This window comes from Barbus barbus (assembly GCF_936440315.1).
Source record: "Barbus barbus genome assembly, chromosome: 10".
Classification (NCBI taxonomy): domain Eukaryota; kingdom Metazoa; phylum Chordata; class Actinopteri; order Cypriniformes; family Cyprinidae; genus Barbus; species Barbus barbus.
This window is the reverse complement of record NC_136738.1, coordinates 1,996,488-2,023,767: the sequence shown is the minus strand read 5'-3', so window position 1 is coordinate 2,023,767 and position 27,280 is coordinate 1,996,488. Positions and strand designations below refer to the sequence as shown.

Sequence of the window (27,280 nt, the reverse complement as noted above, 5' to 3'; positions counted from 1 at the left end):
TTGAGGTGGACTCTTGGACTGTTTTTTGTTTAACACTGACTGTAGGTCATATGACAGTGCCAACATGGAGGATATACTATAGTTTACTGTAGATTTCTTCTATTTCATAATCGCGCAATAATATTGTCTGCAATTTTTTTTTTTTTGCATAACTTGTCAGTGAACTACGGCTCTGTGTAGTAAATGCTACTCCATCTGAAAGCACGTGATGGAGATTTACTACTAATCACAGAACCGGCTTTACTGACATGATGCGCATGACAATCACATGCGATTAATAGATCAGCCCTAAGTTTTTGTAGTTTTAAGCAACATACTCGTTTTGTATCTAACAAATTAAAGATTGTAGTTGTTTATGTAGCGTTAGCATTGCTGTTCATTATGCACTTTTATGTAAGTGAGTTTTAGAAACAGCATCTATGCAATTATTTCTCTTTTCTGCTCAACAAAAAAAAACAATTTGGGCATCACAACTCACGATTTTCTCCATCATCAAATCTTTTCATCTTATGTGTCGTGCAATTTTTATTATTTATTTGAATTTAATTTTTTACTTTTTGGTGGTCTTTCTGCCTTATGGCTTCACACCTTCTCTGCTTTTTCGGCTGTAAGGATCATAAAAAGTGTTTCATTGTCTAATTTTCACTCTTCACATTACCTGATACACAATGCTGCTAGGCGGCAGCCAATGAGTGAGAGGAAAGCGGAAGAAAGAAACTCAACAAGTAAAGTCATAACATAATGAGATCTTTTACAAATCATTAGCTAATGATTAATTAAAGCAGACAACTGGAAGTTGAAATGCATGGCTGCGACCCATTGTGGTAATTAACACATGAATTTACATCATTAGTTAATATAATGTTATTAGGGAACTAATAATTTATGACACATTTAATTAATAGCAATGTATTTATTACTTAATCTATGAATCATATAGAATGTTCATTAGTTGCTGATGCAGTAATTATTAATAAATGGTTTAGTTCTTCTTGAGTAATACATGAACTTTTTATTATCTGTGCATTAGTTAAGCATGAATTAATGCATATGTGTGACCCTGGAGGACAAAACCAGTCTTAAGTCGCTGGGGTATATTTGTAGCAATAGCCAAAAATACATTGCATGGGTCAAAATTATAAATTTTTCTTTTATGCCAAAAATCATTAGGATATTAAGTAAAGATCATGTTCCATGAAGATATTTTGTAAATTTCCAACAGTAAATACATAAAAGCTTAATTTTTGATTAGTAATATGCATTGCTAAGAACTTCATTTGGACAACTTTAAAGGAGATTTTCTCAATATTTGGATTTTTTTTTGCACCCTCAGATTCCAGATTTTCAAATAGTTGCATCTATCCTAACAAACCATACATCAATGGATATCTTATTTATTTAAAAATTGACCCTTATGACTAGTTTTGTGGTCCAGGGTCACATTTGTGCACCCGTATTGTAAAGTGTTACCAACTTTTTAAATAAGTGTCAAACTACTCAAGATCCAGTGCGGTTTAGTATAAATGCTATTTTACGTTTAGAGTTCATTATGAAGATCATCTCTTTAATTCACCAGTGTTTCAGAGGTTTCTCTTCTGTAAGCCAGCGGCTGTGAGTAAAGGGTTAAACCTCCATGTCTCCTGTCTCTGAGACAGACAGAGAGAGTGAGGGTGTGGCCTGCTCTTTGGCTAAGAGCCTATTCTTTCCCCCTCCTCTCTCTCTCTCTCTCTCTCTCTCTTTCTCTCTGTCCGTGCACGTCAGTCTGTCTGGAATAGCCCAAGCAGCAGCAGTAACAGGAAATCAGAGCACTGTGGTTTGAGCACAATGGCAGAGCTCCACAGCTCAGCTCCCTGTAGCCTGTAGCCTGCTGAGCAAACTGGAGACGTGCTCTTCACACCGCCTGGAGAGAGTTACCCATCAGTTTACCTAAACCTGCCCTCTTCCCTCTCCTTGTCTTTCTTCTTTGGTGCCTTGCAGGTGTTCCTGAAGGAAGCTTTGGAGCAGAGGCTAGAGAAGGAAAGAGAGGAGGTGCGCACAGCGGCTGGTATGGTGATCCGGGCCCACATACTAAGTTATGTGGCAAGGTTAGTGCAGCTTTGTGTGTGTTTGTGTATAAACACGCTCTGTTGAATGGGGTCGGGTGAGTTACCAAAGACTGTCATTGTGACTTGAGTTACTTGATTGCTACAATTGAATATGTGAATGAGACTGAAGTTTGCATAGCAGAATGATTTACCAGGGCTGCGTGAAGCAGTGAATTGAGAGCAATGCAAAGTGGATTAGATTCATTATGAAAGTGCAGGGAAACAAATGAGGGAGAGACCATGAAAAGTCATCAAGAGTCTTTTCACTGCAAATACTGGCTGAATTTATTCACATGCTGCTTTTTATATATATGTGTTTTTTTTCCAGTTTTGAGGGATCTTGGCATAATCAGGGGTTTTATGTTGCTTAACATGCAACGTTGTGTTTCAGAAGTAATAATTTTTTAGCTATAGCAAACCTGATAGAAGAAAATTGCTTAAACCTTGCTGGTTTAGTTTTAGTTTTGCTGCTTTTTTGACGGGATTTTGGGAACTTGCCAGGCTGTGAAAACATCTGGGTGACCAACTAAAGACCATTTGGGAAAGGCTTGGAGACCTGTTTAAACTAGCAAAGACCAGCAAACCAGTTTAAGATGTATTCAACAGGTTGCTTTGATGCCATGGTAAATCAAAAATGACAAATGTCAAAAATATCAGCATTTGTTTTGTGAGAAGGGTCTGCTGAGACACTATTTTGGTTCCTGGGTGTTTAGCATTCATTTGCACCTTGTCGTTTATGGGATTGATGAAGTGCCTGTTTTGCCTTTATTTAGTATAAAAGTCAACATCCACACATTCACATACATAGAGACTCTCAGTCCAGCGTTACAGGTCAGATGTGAGAGTTTCTGAGTTAGGTGGCCTGGTCTAAATGTAGGAGAACTGTGGCACGGCTGCTCACACAGATCATATGTATTTTATTATCACAGACACCAACTAGCCAGAGTGTTTTATATTAATGACCCTATTTCATATTTGTCATGCTGATTGATTTTTAAATGAGTTACTGATGTGTTAATGACAGAGTTGTTTATTATGTTGAGTAAAAGCTGTAATATACTCATAATTGCTGTAATATCCCTGTCAACTAATCATTAATGTAGCCTCGAGGGCTTGCCCTCTAATGTTGTAACTCTCTTTTTCACAGAAAAAACTATAAAAAAGTCCGGACCAGCACCATCACTATCCAAAAGAACTACCGCGCTCACTTCTGGAGACAAGCTTTCCTGCGTTTCCGCTCCGCTGCCGTGGTCCTCCAGAAACACATCCGCGGACAGATCGCTCGACAACTCTACCAGCAACTCTTAGAGGACAAACGGAGGAGAGAAGAGGAGGAGAGAATCAGAAGAGAGGAAGAAGAGAGCAGACGACAAGAGGAGCTGAGGAGACTTGAGGAAGAGAGACTAAGACAAGAGGAAGAAAGAAAGAGGGAGGAGAGACGGAGGCTTCAAGAAGAGGAACAGAGAAGGAAAGAGGAGGAACAGGAGGCTTTACGGATACAGCAGGAAGAGGAAGAGTCGAACAGGAGGCAGGAAGAGCTGAAGAGCAAACAGATACTAGAGGACATAGAGGCAGGGCACAGCAGGTAAAACGCAATCCGGGCAAATGTTTGAGTTTTAATTTAGGTCATCTGTGTTGGCTGCTGGACTGTGCTTAATCCCTGTCTAAAAGGATTCTCTCCTCTTTTGCCTCATATTAGGAGTCTAGTGGAGAAAAATCATCACAACCACAAGGTATTATTTTATGTATTTGATTTTATATTCCTATGAGATAGATTTACAATCTGGAAAGGATATATCCTTGTATTGTCTTAATTCTCTGTCTTCTCTTTCAAAAAATCTGTAGTAAAATCATAGTACAATGGTAAGTCCAAAGGTAATGCCAGTGAGCTATATGGGTCAAAAAGAGCCTCTTGAGAAGCTTAAAGGGATACTCCACCCCAAAATGAAAATTTTGTCATTAATCACTTACCTCCATGTCGTTCCAAACCCGTAAAAGCTTTGTTCGTTGTCGGAACACAAATTAAGATATTTTAGATGAAAACCGGGAGGCTTGTGACTGTCCCATTGACTGCCAAGTAAATAACACTGTCAAGGTCCAGAAAAGTATTAAACACATCGTCAGAATCCTCCATCTGCCATCAGTGGTTCAACCGTAACGTTATGAAGCAACGAGAATACTTTTTGTATGGAAATAAAACAAAAATAATGACTTTAATCAACAATTCGGCACCGTAACGTCACTGTAGTGCCATTTTGGAGAATATCGCTGCACGCAAAATGCGTACGCTCTTCTGTGTCAGCCGCGACATAGGGATGCATAAAGGATGAATAAAGTCCTTATTTTTTGTATCCCTTTAAATAGTTTGTCAGAGTAGTTTAACAAAACTGCTTCATTGCTTATTAATATTTAGATGATTAAAACCATTTATAATTATTATATTATATTGTATTCATTAAATATTTAAAAAAATATTTCCACTAAATCAAATTATATGGTGTGACCGTCATGAAAAAAAGTAAATTCTGACATCACAGAAATATCAGTGTCAGTAAGCCTCTCAAAAAATCACATAAAGTGACCTTTTTAGGATACGGGTTAGTTCAGGTTGAAAAACGTCATGTGGTGCAACTCCCCAAAACCTTAACCTTAATTAATTAAATTAATAATTCATTAAAAAAAATATGTTTTAAAAACATTTTGGAAATAATAAAGATGTCTACATTCACGTATTCAAAATGCAAGGAGAATATTTTATCTCGTTTTACATGATAGTCACACAGCATGACATTTTTAGAGTCTGTAAACTTTTCTTGAAATGGTATACATGATATATATTTTGTAAACTTGATTTTTAAAAAGTTTCTTTAGTTTATAATGAGCACACAATATATCATTGTAATGTTGTTGCCTATTTAACTGTGTATTCTTGATTATGTAAATTACTTTGTGGCATTTTGTGCTTGAAAGGTGCTATATAAATAAAGTTTCTATTATTATTATCATTAACTCATATACGTAAATGATTACTGTATTCATGTAGCATGGTGTTTGCATAAAACCAAAACTAAACAGAATAGCATGGAATAACCATAGTGCATGTTAAAGCATTGTGCCTTTTGATTAGACCTTGACATTTTTTTTGGATTGACAGGATGAACTGTATTTATTTGGCGTGTCCTCACTATCCCTTCCCTATATTCTAGAAGGACGAGTCCCACAGCCTGTGCCAGTACTCGTCTGAAGAGGAGAGTCGTCAGATGGAGGAGATCCTGCGGCTGGAGCGAGAGATTGAACGGCTGCAGAGACAGAGAGACGAAGGGGTGTCCTTGCTGAACGACAACTCCAGAGACGAGCTGCGGCAGAAGAGGGACGACGAGATCTTCCGGCTGGAGAAAGAGGCTTCACGTGTGGCCACTGAGTTCCTGGAGATGCTGGACTTCGGAGGTTTGGAGCAGTCGCTCTCCAGCGAGGAGAACCTTCACGACCCATCAGAGACCACCGCTCCTCTGGCTGAGGAAGAGGTGGATGAAGGCTTCCACGCAGACGATGAGTGTATCCCACTCCGCGACTTCCCTCTCCCGGCTGCCATGCCCATGGACAAAGAGATTCTCTCCAGTCTTCTGCCTCCACCGCCTGCCTTTACTGAAGGTCTGGTGGCCATGTCCTCACCTGCACGGATGGAGCGACCGAAATCCAATTCCTCCATCAAACAAAACAGACTCTCAGACATTCCCCCTCCTCCAACTACAGCTCCACCCCCTCCTCCAGCTGCACTGCCGTCAACCACGGGAGGTTATGGAGTGGTTTATAAAAACGCCAGGAAGACGATAACAGAGATTGTACTGCCAGTGGAGGAAACCAGCTTCAGTATTCTGCCCGACACAGAGTCAGACTATGACCAAGAGGAGTTTGAGGAGGCGCTGGGGAGTTGTGGGGACGCAGGAAGTACTAATGACGGACACCTCACTGACGAGGAAGTGCTACATCGATCTTCCTGTACCTACAACAGCACAGACTCCTTTAGAGGAAGTTCAGACTCAGTGAGTTCACTCTTTTCACACTTTGACAGCGCGTTCGCACTGAGAGCGACTATATTTCACTATATATATCAGTATATTTCAGAACTACATTTCAGAGCTTTTGTGAACAAATGCAAATTTTCAGGTAAATGCAATAGTTTTGCAATTTTTTGAGGATGCAAAGGTTGCATTGAATTTTTTTTTCCCCCCTCCATCAAATGGAAACCTATAGTGTAAGACAATATGTCTATATTTATGGTGAAAAAAGTGGCAGAAGTGTAATATGTTGGCAGTGTTTCGGGTATTATGGGATGGCATTGTATATTTTATATACAATAGCCAAAACACACTTACTGTACATATACTGTATATACAACAAGAATTGTAACAAAACATCATAATGTACATATCTGATAATTTAATATTTCCTGAAGTGATTCTAATTGGACTACCAAATCTGCTTTATACCTTGTACCAATAACCGCCATAGTATTGCAAGTGGAAATAACCACACGATGAATCAGAGTTCAAAGTAAGTGGCCTGTCTATAAAACATGACCAATAATTATATATAGAGAGTGCACAGGGTCACACACACAAAGACAAAACACCATCAGGGTAACTCACAAAACTAAAGTAATGCAACAAACATTAACTAAACAACAGAAAATGTGACAACATGTACATTACCAATAGCAAATAAAGAAACAAAAAATATAAATATAAAATACAATCCTAAGTGAGTTCACACAGGGACTTCTTTTACTGTTTCTCACCAGAAATTATATGGTATTTATAGTTTTTACTTGGGGAAAATTCACAGTAAAATTACATGTTAAACCATTTACGGTTTTCCCCATGTATGGCAAGGTAACTTATAGTTAGACATTTATTTTTCAGTGTATGTATTTAACAACTGAATCATTGCTCACAGCAGGGGAAATTTCTTGAAATTTGATGTCGAGTCTGTCCACTTTGTTGCAAAACCACTGCCTGGATTGCCATAGCAGCAGTGCTTTAAAGGGCATGCTTTTGCCATTTTTTACTTTATTAGGACAGTGTAGAGGAGGCAGGAAGCGAATTGGGGAAGAGAGAGAGAGATAGGGGGGCGGGATAGGGAAAGGTCCTCGATATGTCAGCGTGCTGCCCACAAGGCTATTGGCGCCAACTCAGCATGTTAACAGTTGACGGTCAGCACATTACAACCCTCGTGGATAAGTTGCATTTATAAATTCATCTCCTTTACAGCACTGCTGCTTTTGAATATTGACCTTCACCAGTATGGGCAACTAGTTGACCTACAAACCTGTCTGTTGTTGCTTGTAGTGTTTCTACACAATTGTTGTATGGATCATATGAGTCTGTACGTCCATTAGTAGTCACTAAAGATTTGCATGAAGTTGAGATCTGCTAATCTTTGTGGCATCTCCAACGGTCACTGTCACTCACATAAAATGAGTGACTTCCAGCTGCTTTGTCACTGCAAAGTGTGAACGCCTCGTAAGGCATTTGGCATGAAAGGAATATGCATTTCATCACATTTATACAGTTCAGTGTCAGGGTAGTGAGATCCGGTATTGCCTGAAGCAAAACAAAAACACTCGGCACTTTGTCCTAATTCTTTTAAGACCTCTAAACTTGGCATAATACCATAATGAATGCATCTTCAAATGCCTTATTGCTTTGGATTTCTTGTAGCTACTCATGTTTTATTTGCTAAAGCAGCATGAGCGGATCAGATGAATATGATTTGATATATGTTGAGTCTTTGTCCTCCGGGGTATTCCCAGAATGAGCAGCGATTAGCCAACGCTTGTCACACCTGCTCCAAACACAGTCCTGCAACAGCTTGATTGTTGACTCTTGGAGAATATTTGAACTCAGAAACCTGATTCGGGTTATGTTTGGGTGTAATGTGAAACTTGACATGAAAGTTAACAATGGGAGGAGATTTACTGGTGTCATGGTCTTTTGTTTGCATTAACTAGTAGGATTAGACAGTGAAATGTATTTGTCCTACCGTACCACAGCAAACACAAAGTGCTCCAGGGTGTACGGTTACAGTCTAAAGAGCCATTTTTAGCCAAAACACACACGGGGATACAAGATTTTGGGGTCTGTAATTTTTTTTTTTTATGTTTTTTGAAAGAAGTCTCTTATGCTCACCAAGGCTGCATATATTTGAGCAAAACAGTAAAAACAGTAGTATTGTGAAATAACTATTTTAATATATTTTTAAATGTAATTTATTCCTGTGATGCAAAGCTGAATTTCCAGCATCCTTTCTGAAATCATTCTAATATGCAGATTTGCTGCTCAATAAACATGTCTTATTATTACTAATGCTAAAAACAGGTTTATTGCTTAATATTTTGTAGAAACCACGATACATTTTTCGGCTTCTTTAATGAATAGAACGTTCTAAAGAGCAGCAGTATAGTACATTTAAAAGCCTTTTCTTGACATTCACACTCCTTTTTTCCCCACAGTTCATTGACAGCAATGATGAGAATGATGGATATGTGGACACAGACGAGGAGGTGTCCAATGGTAGAGTGCATCTGCTGAACGGAAGTGGACCTCCTTATTTCCACAGCTACCTGTACATGAAAAGTAAGTGTTTACTACCATTTACTTCCGTATTGTTTAGCTTATGGCTATATCACTGGATGATATTGCTCAAACTGAACGTATCAATGGTTGGATAGATGAATGTTTTATTGTATTGTTTCTTATTTTTCTTCTTTAAGGTGGGCTGATGATCCCGTGGCGCAGGCGCTGGTGTGTTTTGAAAGACGAGACCTTCATGTGGTTCAGGGCAAAGCAGGACTCTGTCAAGTCAGGCTGGCTGTACAAGAAAGGTGGAGGGATGTCCACTCTGTCCCGAAGGAACTGGAAGATGCGCTGGTTCGTCCTTCGAGACTCTAAACTCATGTATTTCGAGAATGACAGTGAGGAGAAACTGAAGGGAACCATTGACATCCGAGTTGCCAAGTAAGCCCCCAGATGTTTGGTTCACTGTAAATGTCAATGCATAGCGGCTGCAACTGGCTGTCTGACTCGTGTTTACAAGCAAAAGACCAACTGATGGAGTCCAGGCTTACTGTTTTAATATTCATCGACTGGTGTTTTCCATAGGGAGATTGTGGACAACCATGAGAAGGAGAATGCACTGAATATTGTGACCGAGGACAGGACTTACCAGATCTATGCAGAATCTCCTGAGGATGCAAGGTACATTTAAAATGTATATTTATTTTATTCCAATGTGCCTTATTCACTGTTTAACTTTCATATTCATCTGTTGCGCCCCCTTGTGGTGTATTATAACTTATTTCATATCGTTGACTTATTATACCTGTCATGCTTGTGTTGCAGTGGCTGGTTCAATGTGTTGAGCCGTGTGCACAGTGCCACTCCAGAACAGCTTCTGCAGATGCAGCATGAACAGGCCAACCCCAAGAATGCAGTTGTGAGTGTTCACACTAAGCTAACTCATTAACAAATGTCTGGAATCACTTCCAGCACCTTTAAAGGGTTAGTTCACCCAAAAATGAAAATTAGCCTGTGTTTTACTCGCCCTCAAAGCATCCTAGGTGTATATGACTTTCTTCTTTTAGACCAATCCATTCTGATTTATATTAAAAATTGTCCTGGCCCCTCCAAGCTTTATAATGGGGGTAAGCGGGTGCTTTTTGTCAACAGTCCAGAAGATGTGAAATAAAGCGCATGCATCTGTAATAAAACGTGATTCACACGGCTCCGGGGGGTGAATAAAGGCCTCCTGTAGCGAATCCATGCGTTTTTGTAAGATAAATATCCATATTTGAAACGTAATAAACACTTTTTTTCTCACTTCCGCTGACTTGCATACGTCCTACGTCATCCGCAGGAACGCCTTCTGCGTACGACAGTCAGCGGAAGTGAGAAAAAAAAGTGTTTATTACGTTTGAAATATGGATATTTATCTTACAAAAATGCATGGATTCGACACAGGAGGCCTTTACACCCCCCCCCCCCCCCCCCCGGAGCCGTGTGAGTCACCTTTTATTATGGATGCGCGCACTTTATTTCACATCTTCTGGACTGTTGACAAAAAGCACCCGCTTACCCCTATTATAAAGCTTGGAGGGGCCAGGACAATTTTTAATATAACTCCGATTGGATTCGTCTGAAAGAAGAAAGTCAAATTACACCTAGGATGCCTCGAGGGTGAATAAAACATAGGCTAATTTTCATTTTTTGGTGAACTAACCCTTTAAATGTTGTAAAAGTGAGATATCCATTTTATTTTTATTTGATGTTTCATCCTCAGGGAACACTGGATGTTGGGCTCATCGACTCTGTATGTGCCTCTGACAACCCAGACAGGTAATGCATGTTATCAAGAGCATTCAGCTTAACATTATTCCAGAAACATAATATTTTCTGTATCATCCGTTCTGTTTATATTTAACTGATCAACTTATATTTAAGTTATAATTTTCTTTTAAAATAGTATTCATGTTATACTGGTCTGTGCTGTAATTTATTTTCCTCAGGCCAAACTCATTTGTTATTATCACTGCTAATCGTGTGATTCATTGCAACACTGACACACCTGAGGAAATGCACCACTGGATCGGCCTTCTGCAGAAGCCTAAAGGAGACTCGAGAATAGACGGCCAGGAGTTCATAGTGAGAGGTGAGTCAAGCTGGTCTGTACAGGATACAGAGATTTACCAGCACTGTACTTACACTGTACTACATCACTGAGGTCATGATGAATCATAGTAAAAAAAAAAGGGTGCCATTCATGTCCTTCAAACACTATCACTGTTTTCTTTAAAGAAATATTTTTATTCAGAAAGGATGCATTAAATTGATCAAAGGTGACAGTAAATCATTTATATTTTACAAAAGGTTTCTTATGCAAATAAATGCTGTTCTTTCTGCCATTCAGATTTGCCATTACAGAATAAATTACATTTTAGAAAAAGTTTGGAAACGCCCTAGAAAAGTGAGGTTTTGGACAATATTGGCATGAATCCTTTTTAATTTGTGATAATTTTGCACTGATAAGGGACAACACAAACTCCGAAAACATATTTTATTACATAAACAGTTTATACATAGAAAAAACTGACATTTTTGATTCATCAAAATATCCACCATTAGCAGCTATTACAGCTCTGCATAATCTGGGCATCCGAGCTGTCAGTTTAATCAAACATTCACTTTGAATTGGCAATCAATTGTTGAAGCTACAGTATTAAGGTTTGCTGACCCAAAAATCTTTTAAAAACCTGGGCCAAGTTTAAACCAGTAACCAGGCATCACAGCTGGCAAAGGGGCATGTCTGACTTTGACATGTATATATGTTGCCATTATTATGTTTTATTGCTGGTCTTCAATGATAATGTCAAGTTACTTTAATGTATTTGCACCAACAAACGATAAGGATTTATGCTGATATAGTCCAAACCCACACTTTGCCAGGGGTGTTTCCAAACTTTTGGAGGGCAGTGTGTATTCAAATAAAAAGCAGTTATTTTAAATAATCAAATTTTTCACAATATTAGGCAAAGTCTTCTCATACTCCCTTGATTGTAATTCTTTCCTCTTTCAATGTTTCTGTCAGGTTGGCTGCATAAAGAGATGAAGTCCAGTGGGAAAAGCACATCTCTCAAGCTAAAGAAACGCTGGTTTGTTCTGACCAATAACTCACTGGATTATTATAAATCATCAGAGCGCAGCGCCTCTAAACTGGGAACAGTGGTGCTCAACAGCCTTTGCTCGGTTGTTCAGCCCGATGAGAAAGTTTACAAGGAGACAGGTGAGTTCAAGTTGAGAACTTGTTAGATTTCTTCAAATGTTCTTTGGACCTTTTCTAATTCCTCCGTTCACCAGGTTACTGGAACATAATAGTCCATGGGAGAAAGCACTCTTACCGTCTCTACAGCAAGCTACTGAACGAAGCCATGAGATGGGCTTCAGCCATTCAGGTGGCCATTGACAGCAAGGTTCCCATTGAAACACCTACCCAGCAACTCATCCGAGATATCAAGGTACATTCACCCTAAAATATCTCATTGAATTTGCCATTTCATGTGGAGTGAGTTTTTTCATCTCAATAACAATCATGTTTCAGTTGGGGAAGCCGATACCTCTCGAACCCCGACAGTCCCTCAGGGTCAAAATCTGTAGTGTTTAGTGAGGTACACGAATGAGTGCACTGTGTGCTGTTTTTTCTAATTTCTATATTTATTTGATTATTTCTGTGTGCTTCTGTTCTACATTTATGCAACAGATCTGAGTCATTTTGAATGGCAAAGATGCACTCAGTTGTGTTAGTTTGTGTTCTGCTGGACACATCTAGTGGCGTGGATGCTTAAAATAAATTTTCAGTTACCTGTGCCATTGTGACAGTAGCCTGTGTTATTCAACATGATTCACACAGGTGGCTCTATATAAAGCCAGTAGTATTGACTTGATCTTGTGATCTCAACATCCATGTAAAGAAAAATGGCTTTATTTTGTTATATGAATGTAAACCTATTTTTTAAACCTAGTGGTCAACACATAATTTAATGAGTGATAATAAGCATTGGCTGCACCTTTACCCTGCTAAAGAAATCCATATAAAACCATATTCTGATTTGTGACCCTGGATCACAAAACCAGTCATACCAGTCAATTTTATGAAACTGAGATTTATACATCATCTGAACGCTGAATAAATAAGCTTTCTATCGATGTATGGTTTGTTAGGATACAACTATTTGAAAATCTGGAATCTGAGGGTCCAAAAAATCTAAATATTGAGCAAATCGCCTTTAAAGTTGTCCAAATGAAGTTCTTAGCAATGCATATTACTAATCAAAAATGTATATTCTAACATGACAGTGCCTCTGTGTATAAGACACGGTTCAAAAAGACATGATTGATTGAGTCAGTGTGGAAGAACTTGACTGGTCTGCAGAAAGATAAGTCCTGATCCCAGCTGAACTCCTCTGGTGTGACTTTAAATGCAGACCTTGAGCCAAAAACTCATCACCAAACACCAATGACTTGTACATAAGGGTGCTGTCATTTTAGACACTTTCAAAACTGTTGCAACAGAGATGGAAATACAATTTTTAAATGCATGAATTATGTTTCCATCTTTGTTGCATCAGTTTTGTTAGTGCCTTCTTCTGTTCTAAAGAAGGGGGTGTCACAACACTTTTGCCCATATAGTGTCTATACAAGTCATTGGTGTTTGGTGATGAGTTTTTGGCTCAAGGTCTGCATATAAAGTCACACACAGTAGGAAATTTACAAAATATCTTCATGGAAGATGATCTTGACTTAATGTCATAATGATTTTTGGCATAAGAGAAAAATGGATAATTTTGACCCATACAGTTTGGCTATTGCTACAAATATACCCCAGCGACTTCAGACTGGTTTTGTGCTCTAGAGTCACATATTAGTTTTACTTGTCATCTGGTTAACTGGACTACTTGATAGTTGAGGGCCACCTGTTGAGCTAGTAGAGCTGAGGCGGTTAATTAAGTTGAGGTGGTAATTTATGCTCTAAAACCTAAACTAATTGAGCACCTTTGACTGGTATGACTTAGTTTTTCAAGCAGGGCAAAAACTAAATTCCTTTGTGTGCTGTGTTTCCATCTCCAGTGATCAGTGGATGCACATTGTGTTATATGAATAAAAAACCCTAATGCCATCATTCTTTTCACGGTTGTGCAGGAGAGCAGTCTTAATGTGGAGGCTGTGGAGCAGATGTACTGGAGGAACCCCATCCTGAGATACACGCAGCACCCGCTGCACTCGCCCCTGCTGCCTCTACCGTACGGAGAGGTCAATGCCAGCTGTGAGTCTCTCATTACACTGATCTACTCTGTGTTTCAGCGGAGCATAGTGATAGCACAGCCATGGGTTTGATTCCCAGAGAATGTAATGAATTAACAAAATGTATACCCTGAATGCAGTCTAAGTCACTTTGGATAAAAGCATCTTCTAAATGCATAAATGTAAATGAATGTAAAATTAAAAATCATTTTTAAATAAGTTGAAGTGCTAAAATGAAAAAATTGATTAAAGCAATACAGAAAAATAAAATAATAATAATGACAAAAGCAGATAATAAAACGACTAAAAATATGAAAATGTAAAAATAAAAGCTAATTCAAAATGTTAATAAATACTATAATGCCATATAAGTACTAAATACATAATATATTAATAATAAATAAATAAATTAGTAATAATTTAAGTAATAAATAATACTGTAGACAATACTTTTGGTTTTGTTGTAACATTCATGTTATGGTTTTAATGAAAGTTGTGATATGCTGCTAATTACAACAGAAAATAATTTGGACTAGTATCTCAGTTTGGATTTCATGCATAATTGTGCAGCCTGTATTTAAAGCACTAGTATTAATAAATACAATTAAACAGGCCTACCAGTGTGACCAATGCATTTTAAAATATTAAAATTACAAATAAAAATGACAGTTTTAATTAAAATAACTGTTATTGATTGTTATATTTAATAAAATTGCACATATTCCATACTCAGTACTTAATTGGAGGTCATAAAATCTGCATATAATTTATAATTTTTTCTCAAACGGTTTAAAAATGTATGTCATTGCATGTCAACTACCCTTTTACAAACTAAAAGACAAAAGTATTTTCTGTTGTAATTGACAGCAGGCCACTTATGCCATTAATAGAGCTTACTGTTTATTTAACTCTGGACGTTCCTTTATTAATCGATCACACGCGCTCACACAGTTCACATATTTTGGCCCCATTGTTGGATTGTTCACTGATGATTTATTTACTCAGTGATGCAGAGTTTTATCTTTTGAACTCTGGATTTGCATTGGTAGGATGATGGATTTAATCCTTTGTGTCTCTGTCCCTTTCTCCATCTGTCTCCTCTTCCTGTCCTACTTCTCGCAGTGCAAAAGGAGAAAGGCTACACCAGCCTGCAAGATGAGGCAGTCAAAATCTTCAACTCATTACAGGAGATGGAAGCTGTGTCAGACCCAATGCCCATCGTTCAGGGCATCTTACAGACATGTCAAGATCTGCGGCCGCTCAGAGATGAAGTGTACTGTCAGCTGATCAAACAAACCAATCACGTGCCTCAGCCCAACAGCCCTGCCAACCGTGCACACTGGCATCTGCTCACCTGCATGAGCTGCACCTTCTTGCCCAGCCGCGGCATCCTCAGATACCTCCGGTTCCACCTGAAAAGGTGTCGTAGCTACTCTTTTAATATGACATTTACTTTCACTGTTAAATCATAGATTTTTGTAGTTTTTAACATATACTGTAAATGAAGGATTGTGGTGCACATTCAGAAGAAAATACAGGAAAAACATCCGGGCCCAAGCCCTTGCACGTCCGCCAAAATAATCAAATTCATTGCATCCTTTGAAAAGTATAACAATGGCATAGCCCATCCTGCCTTTGTGTTTGTAGGTAACACAACAATTTGTAACAATTTAAACTCATTTGATCTGCATTAATTATGTTAATGACATGTTTTGGACAAAAAAATGTATAGGGCAGTCAGTTTACTTCAAAATTGTGGGATATTTTACCTAAAGACTTGACCTTTTTATTTTAGTGTTATATTATTAATATAATATAATGGTATTTATTCATATTTCAAATGCGCTTTTATGTTTATTTTTTTCAGTTCAGTTTTGTTTTATTTGCCATTTTTATATTTCTATTAACTGTAGTTTAATTTTATATAAATTTAAGGTTAATAATTTATTTATTTTGATTAGTTTCCAAGGAAACATGTCTAATTTTACATCTAAAATTTTTATTTAAATCTTTAAAATATTAATAAAGTTTAAAAGTCTAATATTTATATTTGATCTCTGCTTTATTTCAATTACTGAATTTTTTTATTAGTTTTAGTTAACAATAACAACACTGATTCTAAGCACAGAAGATTTAGCATTTGGTGCCATTAATATTTTGATACATATCAATGTCCTTTTAGGATAAAGGAGCTGTTTCCTGGGACAGAAATAGAGATGTTCGCTGTGTTCATTGGCGAGTCGCTGAAGAAGACAAAAGCGCGGGAGTTTGTGCCTTCGCAAGAGGAGATCATCGCTCTTTTGCTCAGACGTGAGATGACGACCACTGTTTACTGCCATGGTGGAGGCTCCTGCAAGATTTCAATCAACTCTCACACTACAGCAGGAGAGGTGAGGGACTGCAGAAATATCATAACACATATTATAATACAAGAACCCAGTGTTCTAAGAGAATAATCAGGTATATTCAGTCTTGTACCCACGAATGTAATCATGCAAGACAAACAATGATATAAAAAATAATGATTTTGGCTCTGGCCATTGAGGGGATAAAAGTCTATCTGAGCTTTACAGAGAACAGAAAACTGCAGATGAACAAATCTTGCCTAGATATAGATCATGTTCCTCTTAATCAGGAATGCATGGTGTAATACGCTGATGGAGAAGTGCTTTGTTTCTTTTCTTTGTGTAGGTGGTAGAGAAACTGATCCGAGGCTTGGCTATGGAGGACAGCAGGAACATGTTTGCTTTGTTTGAGCATAACAGCTCGATCGACCGGGCCGTGGAGAGCAGGGTGATTGTGGCCGATGTGCTGGCCAAGTTCGAGAGGTAAAATTACACCTATTCACTCTCAGAAATTAAACTCTGTTCCTACAAAACGCTGCCAAATGCATGTGTCATCACTTGGTTATTAAAGCTGTAATATTCTAATATAATCTCCAAAGCCTCTAAAACCAATCTGAAATGCACAAAAATGATTGTTTGTTGTGGTGGGTGTTTCTCAGGTTGGCAGGAAGTGAAGTGGAGGAAGACGGCCCATGGAAGCTGTACTTCAAACTGTATTGTTTCTTGGATGTGGAGAGCATGCCCAAGGAAGGAGTGGAGTTTGTGTTCATGTTTGAGCAGGTCAGTCATTTATACTTTCATTTCTTGGCTTTATTCTGATCAGTTCAATCATGGAGGTGTGTAATACCTGGAGAAACTATCCATAACGTTTCCCATTCAGCTCAACGGCAGTTGAGTTTTATATTTTTCATTTTAGTTTAAAATATTAATTTGGTTTTTATTTTTATGGTATTTAAGTTTTATTAATTTATTTCTAATTTTAACCCCTTAACTGTCACTCACATTTTTGATTATAGACGTGAAAGTGAACGATCCAAACTTAAATTTTTATAATTCATGAACAAAAACATTTTGTAACATGATTTTGATGTTCAATTCTCATGGTAATGGCATGTCTGATTTTAAAATGGCTTTCAAAGGATGAATTTTGAGATTTTGAGTTGATATATAATTTCTGATGATTTCTAAAGTGTGTTTAATTGTAATATAGTGAAGTAAACTTAGGCGTCCCACAGAGGGAGATTAAGATTATAAGACTAATAATTATATTTTATATTTCAGATTTGTTTTTAATTATGAATTGAAACATTTTCATTAGTTTTAGTTTCAGTATCAACAATATTGATTCTGAGCATAGAATATTTTGAATTTGGTGATATTTTCTGCTATAAATCACATCTTAGGGTATGGAACAGAAATTGAGATTCTCCGTTCATAGGCAAGTTCATTATCTAGTGTTTCATTTTCAAAAATCATATTCTGAATGGTTATCATTGGAGAAAGATACTTGAATTGTGTGGTTACAGCATACCAGCAACAATGGCTGTAATTCAGTTCTGTTCTATGTATTGCATTTGTACTTGATTTTAGACTATGTAGCAAAATTCGGTGTATGCAAGCATGAAAAACACAAAAAAGGTCATTTTTGGACTTCAGAAGAAGTCAGATGTGAGTCTGCATCTTATTCATCTCTCCAGGCTCATGAAAGCTTAATAAGCGGTCACTTTCCTGCCCATGAGGACACCCTCCAGCACCTGGCTGCTTTACGTCTGCAGTACCTGTGTGGGGATGTGTCTCGGGTGAACTGGAGCTTGGACAGCGTCTACCCCACCGGCCGTCTGCGCAACCGCATACTTCAGTTCACCAAAGTAGGAGGCGCAGCCGGGTCAGGACAAACCCTGGAAAGGAGGAGGACGAGCTTCCTGGACGGCACGCTGAGGCGAGGGCTGAAGACAGGCACCATGAAGAAGCAGCGCAGCATGCAGGAGGAACAAATGATGGAAATGTGGATCAAGGAAGAGACTTCAGCCACCAGGGCCAATATTATGGAGAAATGGAGTCGACTGCATGGACTGGATCAGCACCAAGCCATGCTCAAATACATGAACATCATTAAAGAGTGGCCTGGGTATGGATCAACACTGTTTGATGTGGAGGTAAGAGCCGAGGATGAAACGTGAGGATGTGAGAGGATTAGATTAAAGTGCCCCTATTATGGGTAATGAAAGGTTCATATTTTGGTTTTGGGAGTCCCCAACAACAGGTTGACATGCATGCAAGGTCAAAAAACACTTTCATTGTCTTATAATATGCATTTATTTTTATCTTACTTGCTCACCGACTCCCAAACAATTCGCTCAACGTTTAATTTTTCCAAACCCCTCCTTTGCGTGACGCTAATCTGCGGTGATTGGTCGATTGGTCTCATTTTCATTTCATCTCGCCTGTAATGCCTGATAAAGCAGTGTTTGTGAGCAGTGCTGCTTTGTGTACAGCATTACTGGGGAAACCGCTATTTTTACTGCTCCAAAAGCGACACCTAGTGGCAAAGAATGAATTTGCATTTTCGTTCAGACCAACGCTGAAAGACCAACAAGTGTGCAGGCAATATGCTAATGTTTCATGTTGACGTCAGTATGAAACGGCTTGGGATTCGTTTTAAAAACGACTCGTTTCAATGATTCAGAGTTGACTCTTTCTTCTGAGAGACAATAACTTTATACACTGTGCACTTTCAGATTTAAAACTTTGCAGGATGTTTTCAGTCACTTAGAGCCGTGTTACACACTGCATGTCTTTTTCTAAAATCCATAATAGGGGCACTTTAATTGAAATGGTCAAAAAAGCTCTTTGTGGCCCCCTTTTACACTTGACTGTAACATGCTTTTTGAATCCAGTACCTGGATACTTTTTCGATAGGCTAATCTGACACTTGCTGTGATTCTGTGTGCAGTGTAAAGAAGGTGGTTTCCCTCATGACCTCTGGCTGAGCGTGAGTGCCGAGAACGTGTCTGTGTATAAGCGAGGAGAGGCCAAACCTCTGGAGACTTTCCCTTATGAACACATTGTCTTCTTTGGAGCTCCTCACTCCAGCACATATAAGATCACCGTGGATGGGAGGGACATGTTCTTTGAGACACCTCAGGTAATCAAATGTCATTTTAAATGGATTGTTCACCCAAAAAATAATATTTTGTCATCATCATTTAGCTGATGTTGATCCAAACCCATTCATCTTCTAAACAAATGAAGAATTTCTGTCCCCTCATTGAAAGCTCATGACACCAAAACTTTGACCTTTCAAAAAGTTTATAAAGACATTGAAACCATAATCAGTATGAAGCAAGCAGTTTAATCCATCGGTTGAGCTTCCATTTACCACATTTAATTTGCTTTAAGCCTTTGATTCATAAGAACTATTTCACAATGTTGACGCTTCAAAGTTTTGTTTTCAAGAATAAGTTTTGAAATGACATGAGGGCGAGTAAATGATGACAGAATTTTCATTTTTGGGGTGAACTATCCATTTAAAGGGGTCATATGATGTTGCTAAAAAATACATTATTTTGTGTATTTGGTGTAATGCAATGTGTTTATGCGGTTTAAGGTTAAAAACATTATTTACCACATACTGTATATTAATGTTGCTCCTCTATGCTCTTCCTTTCTGAAATGCGTTGATTTTTTACAAAGCTCATCGTTCTGAGAAGCGAAGTGTGCTCTGATTGGCCAGGTATCCAGTGCATTGTGATTGGCCGAATATCTCAAGCGTGTGATGGAAATGTTATGCCCCTTACCGTATTGTGATGCCGTCTTCCTGCTCGACGAGACAAAAAAAATAAAACCCACTATAAACGAGGCATTTGTTGCATCCAGTGGGGACATAATAACTGATTATAATGACTTATGCTGACTTTTTACATTACCATGTCTGCATTTGTGATCGCAGAAATGACAAACAAGCGTTACTCTATACTGCTCAAAGTTCGCTTATGAATAGTCAGTGGCAAATTATTTTAATATGAAAACGTACTTACAGGCTGAGTCAGAAGCAGCAGACTGTCCTTGCAAAGTTGGAATTGCCCCACTTAGTGTTCACATCACAGCTGTTCATAGTGTTGTAGGCTACTCTCTCCCAGGATCAGGATACAGTCCTCCATAAAATACACAGTGTTGTGAATATAACTTAACCACTGATTTCTAGTTGTGTCCTCTTTTGGAAGCCCAAACAAAGTGTTTCGCTTTCACAACGATACACAGCGTCTCCAGGAAATGGCGCTGGCGGCAGCAACAATACTACAGCCAGAATAAAAATTACGCCCTCTTTTTTTGTGTAAACATTTGGGCGGTGTTATGCAAATCTTCCCACACCGTGACACGTAGACATGTGGGGGCGTGTTTGAATGAGGCATTTTAGGAAGGAGTGGATGAGTCTTAACTCTTATAAAGAATATCTCTTTGGTTTAGAGACTTTAGTCTTTGCAACTTCAGGGATCTTATCTATGCACGAACAGCTTGTAACACTCCAAAGAGAAAGAAAAACTTGAAATCGCATCATATGACCCCTTTAAGAATACATAATCAACATGTAATTGAATAGAAGTGTTTGCTTTCTTCAGCTTTGTTCACTGTGAATAAACTGTGGCTTTTTTCAGGTTGGAGAGATCACCAAAATAATGAAAGCCTACATCAACATGATAGTTAAGAAGCGATGCAGTGTCAGATCAGTGGCCAGCTTTGGGAGCAACTGGATCAGGTGATGAGTGCTGACCAATCAAGACGAGAGACTGATGGAAAAATGAATTCAACAGCAGGGATGTGGATTGATGAATATAAGATGATGATACAGGAATTAGTAATAGGACAAACACGTTTTTGTTTTTTTTAACTAATCTATATGTGTGTAGACAACCACCCCTCTAACAACGTGTCATAATTGATGTTTAATATGCATTTGCATACATTTTGGACCAATGAGATTCCGCTGTGGGCGGGGCTACCAACAGACTGTCCTGTCAATCATCAGAGCTAAATTTAGCACTTATTCCTTTATCCCATCACGTCTGGTTAGTACGAGGTGCAATGCTAATTGACCAGCAAATGTTCATCGCCAATACCTCAAAGTCCTGAATGCTTCAACGCGCTCCTTTCTGCTTTTTGCCAATTTCAGTTTCGAACACTCTTTGAAGTGAAAAGATCAAAGCATGGTTTTAAATGTTACACACATAACAATGTTTTGCTGAGAGCTTTCAAAGACTAATAGCCTGAGGTGACTGCACACATTGAAGGCCTCAACAGCCATGTTAAAACTTGCCTTACTCCGCACAAGGGCTGGTCTGTGCAGATTTATGTCATTTAGATGGCTTTCTGTGTTACTGTTTGTCTGTTACTGTTTCTCGGGTTGAGAGAATGAGGAAACTTTTTTTTTTTTTTTTTTATACCTGTCTTGCCGTTTTTATCCATGCATTCTCTTGTGTATTGTGCATGAGGGGCTATTCACACAGAAAGCGTTTTTGCATTCCACTGCACTGCTTTTCCATTGATGTATCTCAATATGTAAACATGCTAGATTTGGTCCTTGGGGGCCATTCACATAGATTGAGTTTTTGTGTTTAAAAATAAGATGCAAGGCATTGTGCGAGATGCCTCAAAAGACGTGAGTCAAACATGTCTGTCTAGTGCATGTTTACTTAAAAAAAAAAAGTGAACGGCCCCATCTGGGTTAAGCTCAGGTACAGTATAAAGACGTAAGCAATATCTCAACATTTCAGTGCAGTGTTTTGGTTGCTATAGAAAACTGAAAGGAAATTGGTGGAATACCGCTGTACTGATTTTTGCAGAAAAGCTATGACTGTGCTTTTTCACACAGTAGGTCAGTTGTAAATTCTTTCTTTCAAGATAAATCCAGTTCAGTTTCTTTTTCAGACGGATGTTTGGAATATGCTTGTCTTTTTTTCTTAAGAATGTTTTTTTTTTTTTTTTTTTTTTAGGGAAGCCTGCATGCTCGTAACTGAAGGATGATTTTGTGTGCCTAAAAGAGAGTGAATAATTATGGGTGGGCTGGGTATTTATTCAGTGTTAGTGTCATTGTATGGCTGTTGATGATGATGGCATGTCGTGATTAGACTCCCTACATCAGTGATGTAACACAGAGTGATAATATGAATGGAGGATGTCACTGTGGTATCAGAGACTCGTTTATGTGGTACCACAACCTCAAGTTCTGTTCATTATTGCTCCATTAATAAATCTGGTGCGCTGCTGGTCAGTTCACTGCAAGAGTGCATCTCATCATCTTTAGTTTAGCGTCAAAATATTCCAGTTTGTGTAGAGGATGAAAATCAAAGATTGTTTGTTTTTGTTTTTCTTTTGTAACTGGATTTACAAAATGCTTAATAAATTATTTCAATTCCAGTTGGTTGGTTATTTAAAAGTGTTATAAAATGACCTATGTTTTCCTTTGTTCCTTGCTTTTCCACAATCTCATACACATGATATAAAATAAATTACATCCTGCATTAATTTTACTAAGTTCCCTTGTAATAAGAATATCTTTGGAGATTAACTGTTAAGAGTTTGTTTCTGTTCATCTTTGTTACAAAATATATAAAGATGAACAAAGTGCATTGGTGTGGATATTAGTTTTGTTCCCCATGAAGGCATAGTGGTTCATTAAAGGCATGTTTCTATCAGATATTTTTACAGTAGGAGTCACTCGGGGTCCTGAAGAGCCTGCAATACAAGGAAAGATGTTCCCTTCAAGTATGATTGCTGCACATGTTCAGAGATTTGTTTGATAGTGTGCTTTATGAGCAACAGCACTCATATCTGTGGACAGTAAACTCTGAAGTCATGTTTTACTCAAATATAAATCCTGCCTTTCTTGTATAGCCTATGCTCTCAGATCGATGTTTTCCGAATTTTATTACTTTTTGCAGTCAAACGATTAATTGCATCCACAATAAAAGTTTTTGTTTGCATAATATATATGTGTGTATATTTATTATGTATATATAAATTATAAATATATATATTTTTTACATGTATTTACATGTCTATATTTATAATAATACAATTTATATTATAAATAAACATTTAATATGTAAAAATAACATATTTTCTGAAATGTATACATGCATGTGTGCGTATTTATATATACACAGAACACACACATATATTATGTAAACAAAAACCTTTATTTTGGATGCGATTAATCGTTTGACAGCACTACTTTTAATATAATGATGTTTTAGGCAATAAATGATGTCTAAATACATTTTATTTGAATGTAGCCTATTTTGCCTGCTATTTAGTTTTAATAAACCCACATTATTGTTTGGCAGGAACACAACAACTAAATCAGCGCCTTAAATCCTGCTTAAGTTAACCATAAACCACTGTTCAGTCCTTCCAGCAAACACATGACCAGCCAGGCCTGAAAGCAACAGATCCGCTGCGTTTGCCATCATGATCCAAACTCGGACTTTTTTACTTTTTACTTTTGTTTTCTTTGCCTTCTGTTTTGTTATAGGTTTTGGTGAGACGACAAGTCCAGAAACAAGTAAGTTTGAGCCGTGCTGCTGTGCTGTGTGTTTATAAGCTTTTTAACAGTAGATATGGTAAAACAATGGCTGTGTCTTTACTTATTGAACTATCTATCTACTTGGATAGCATTTGTAGCACACGATGTAAACTTAAGCCAATGTTTTGACATTTATTGAATTAATCGTACAGCATATCGTCTATTTTCTTGGAATTTGTCATGTTTTAATAATAATTCATGTATAACCAGACTGTAACTTGGAGGTGACTTCTTCTAGCATTGATCATATGACTCTGGACCCCAAGCACTGTTGAAGTACTTATTAAAGTTGTGTTTGAAAATGTTTTGTTTTTAGTAAACTGTAACCATGGTAAACTGAGATTTTATTCGCTTGTTTGAATGCACTTTTTTATATATAGTTTATTAGGCAGAGAGAGACTTATTTCGTGTTCAGTATAAGAGAGGTCAGGGATAATATTTAACATAACTGCTATATAAAAAGATGTTTTATATTCATCAATGCTGATTTCTGAGTTTATATGGTTCAGATTTCAATTAGAAATATACTTGTCTGAAGATGTATAATAGAGATATGGTTGTCACTGATATCAGATACTGTTCTTTTCACAGACTGCACTATAAAATCCAACACAACTTGTGAAGAATGTCTGATGATTGTTTCGGTAAGATATTATAATTTGTTATTCACTGTCAACAATTGTGTTCATCAGACTTCTGAACCCCGTGTTTGTTCCACAGTCAGTAATAATTAGTAAAACACTATAAAATGTGTGTTATTTATCTCTTTTTCAGTGTTTGTGGTGCATCTCAAGCCAGAAATGCATGGACTATCCAGTGAAGAGCATCCTGCCCTCTCACAGTGTTTGTCCGCTCTCTGAAGCACGATGGGGAGTGTGCTGGAGTAAGACTGACAATACAGCAAGAAACATCTTGCCATCTCTTTACCTTCTTAATGGATGAATCATATGCATTTGTTACTGTAAAATCTAGAAGAGCTTTATATGTCACAATCATAGTTCATAGTACAACCTAATTACATTCTAGATTGTCACTTTATTACATTTACACGCTTGTAAAATGTGTCCAGGCCAGTTTAACCTTTACATGTATTGCCTGTGTCTGAGAACAAGCTGTGAGTTTTGTACAAGAATGATCACATCCGTTCTGTGTTGTTTAATCTCAGTGAATTTCCAGACTCTCATCATTACCATCTCTGTGATCGTGGGGGTGATCATCATCGCCATATTTGTCTGCTGCTTCCGCTGCTGTAAATGTGAAAACATTGGGTAAGATGAAAACCAGCACTTGTAATTAAAGTTTGTGATATTAGGATCAGCCATTAATTTGTACATTTATTATTATTATTTATTTATTTAGTCATTTAGCAGACGCTTTTATCCAAAGCAACTTACAGGACAACAGAAGCAATCAGCATTAAAACAAACAGATCCAAAACTAAAAGCTAAAACTTTATAAATACTACCTATACTCATTTTAAAAAAAAAAGACAAATGCATGCAACAAAATTTCAGAACTTAACAAAAAATGAAGCTAAAAACAATTCAAAATATTAAAGAACAAAAAGTATAACAATGATTATAACACCAAAAAATAATAATAATAAGACAAATATTAGAAGTATCAGACAGTAATGAAAATTGCTTAATTGTATAAAAATAGTGGGAAATTATTAATTATTGAACTATTGAAATTATTGAATTATTATGCAATATATGTCTTCTTTGTATTAGTTTTGGGGTGAAATGTGACTTTTAGACTTTTAAACACTTGCAGCTCACTATTTATCAATATATATCTTCATAATGTTTTCTTGTCAGTGAAAATGATATATATACTATATTGATTTACTGCTACTAATTAATAATAACAAATTGGACTACATTTAATTTCTCCTGAAAATCCGAAAGGTCTAAAAGGAGTGATGAGCGAATGGAGAGACAAGCTCATCTGAGACAGTTCCGCCAAGAGGAGAGGTACGATTTGTTTCATTTCATGCATTTGATTATTTTGTTAAGAATTGTGGAGATGTCTTGATGAAATAGTGCTCAGTAAGAAACAAGTTCTTATTTGAATGCAGGAAAGCAGAGATGAGGCAGAGACATGAAGAAATGCGATTGAAATACGGTAAGATTTCCTATATATAAATTGCATTATCTTTATAGTTCCCTGATAAATAGTAATTACACTGTTTATTGCTAACTCTGTTTTAGGTCTGAATAAGGATAACCCGTACTCCAGATTTGAGAACAGCTAAGAAACTTGTGATGATGCTCCACTGTTGTCTTTTCTTTGACCTCACACACCTATTGTAAAAATGAACACATTTCCAGCACTTTTTCTTTGCGTTTGAAAGATACTGAATATAGCAGTTAGCAGCTGACCACAGATTACCTTTGGCTTGAAATTTAATTTACTCACAACTGGATTTTCATTGAATATGTGCTGCATTTTTTTAATGTTTTGATCACTAGCTTATTGTAATTACCAAAGGGTTGATCAGTGCAATTGACAAACTGTGAGAAAGATATCAATAAAAGTGAATATTGTACATTTGTTTTCTGTACTTAATTAAAATGTAAAATTGTTTCAATAGATTTTACCTAAATCCTATTGCTAGTAATTTTATGGCATATTAAACATCAAAAGCATTCATGCTTTTTTTTTTTGTAGCGATGCAAGTTAATTTATTATTTTTATATAAAGGTATTTACAAGTTTTTGTTTTTTTATACATGAGACCCCAAAGAAGTACATTACATTTAGTCATTTAGCAGATGCTTTTATCCAAAGCGACTTATAAATGATGACAACAGAAGCAATCAAAACCAACAAAAGTGCTATAAGTCTCAGTTAGCCTAATGCAATACACATAGCAAGTTATTAGTGACCCTGGAGCACAAAACCAGTCTTATCATCCCGGCGATATGATACAGTTCAGCATGGGATGCCGAAGCAAGAAGCGAGTGAGACTCCAAGCTGGCGCGGTTCCTTCGGTGCACACAGCCGGGTCCCGCCGGCAGGAAACATGATACTCACGGATCCGACAGAGATGCAGCTCGACAGAAAGGTGAACTGTGCACCGTAAGTCTTGTTTTTTTTTAAATAATGATTTCATTAATGAGAAGCAACCTGATGTGTATAAGGTTTTTGTGAACCAAAATGTTAACAAATGAGAAGGCATAACTGGTAACCTCAGTTAAATATTATAACCAAGTCTAGTTAAAGTTAAGTGACTTTGTTTGCACAGCTAATTAGTAATTTATTGTCATGTGGTGTGTTTATAAGACTTTGGAAAACATTGCAAGGAATGAAGGGGGGATGCATCTACAGCCAGTGCTTGCTGACCCCCAGAGCAAGAGGCTTTCTCTCCACTGGCCCCTCAATCAACTTTGCTTCACTTTGGCTCACAGTGTAA

At 37.4% G+C, this 27,280-nt stretch overlaps 2 protein-coding genes across 2 annotated transcripts in view; both read left to right on the top strand.

Annotated features, from left to right (window-relative positions):
• The window catches only part of myo10l3 (myosin X, like 3), a 75,080-nt gene extending 51,817 nt beyond the window's left edge, over positions 1-23,263 (top strand). The window contains exons 21-40 of the mRNA XM_079427859.1: positions 1,978-2,084; positions 3,232-3,669; positions 3,784-3,817; positions 5,291-6,127; positions 8,596-8,719; positions 8,857-9,100; positions 9,245-9,340; positions 9,485-9,578; positions 10,422-10,477; positions 10,648-10,790; positions 11,727-11,921; positions 11,996-12,153; positions 13,835-13,958; positions 15,059-15,356; positions 16,119-16,326; positions 16,628-16,764; positions 16,941-17,061; positions 17,979-18,437; positions 19,235-19,426; positions 20,937-23,263. Coding sequence (XP_079283985.1) covers positions 1,978-2,084; positions 3,232-3,669; positions 3,784-3,817; positions 5,291-6,127; positions 8,596-8,719; positions 8,857-9,100; positions 9,245-9,340; positions 9,485-9,578; positions 10,422-10,477; positions 10,648-10,790; positions 11,727-11,921; positions 11,996-12,153; positions 13,835-13,958; positions 15,059-15,356; positions 16,119-16,326; positions 16,628-16,764; positions 16,941-17,061; positions 17,979-18,437; positions 19,235-19,426; positions 20,937-21,041 — 4,170 coding nt within the window. The 3' untranslated portion in view covers positions 21,042-23,263. The remainder of the gene's footprint in view (positions 1-1,977; positions 2,085-3,231; positions 3,670-3,783; positions 3,818-5,290; positions 6,128-8,595; positions 8,720-8,856; positions 9,101-9,244; positions 9,341-9,484; positions 9,579-10,421; positions 10,478-10,647; positions 10,791-11,726; positions 11,922-11,995; positions 12,154-13,834; positions 13,959-15,058; positions 15,357-16,118; positions 16,327-16,627; positions 16,765-16,940; positions 17,062-17,978; positions 18,438-19,234; positions 19,427-20,936) is intronic.
• A 443-nt stretch (positions 23,264-23,706) lies between these two features.
• Positions 23,707-26,413, top strand: pttg1ipb (PTTG1 interacting protein b). Its single transcript, XM_079426578.1, has 7 exons — positions 23,707-23,842; positions 24,455-24,507; positions 24,638-24,746; positions 25,029-25,131; positions 25,774-25,839; positions 25,944-25,990; positions 26,077-26,413. Exons 1-7 carry the CDS (start codon positions 23,749-23,751, stop codon positions 26,118-26,120), a joined length of 516 nt encoding a protein of 171 aa, XP_079282704.1. The 5' UTR covers positions 23,707-23,748; the 3' UTR covers positions 26,121-26,413.
• The last annotated feature ends 867 nt before the right edge of the window (positions 26,414-27,280 follow it).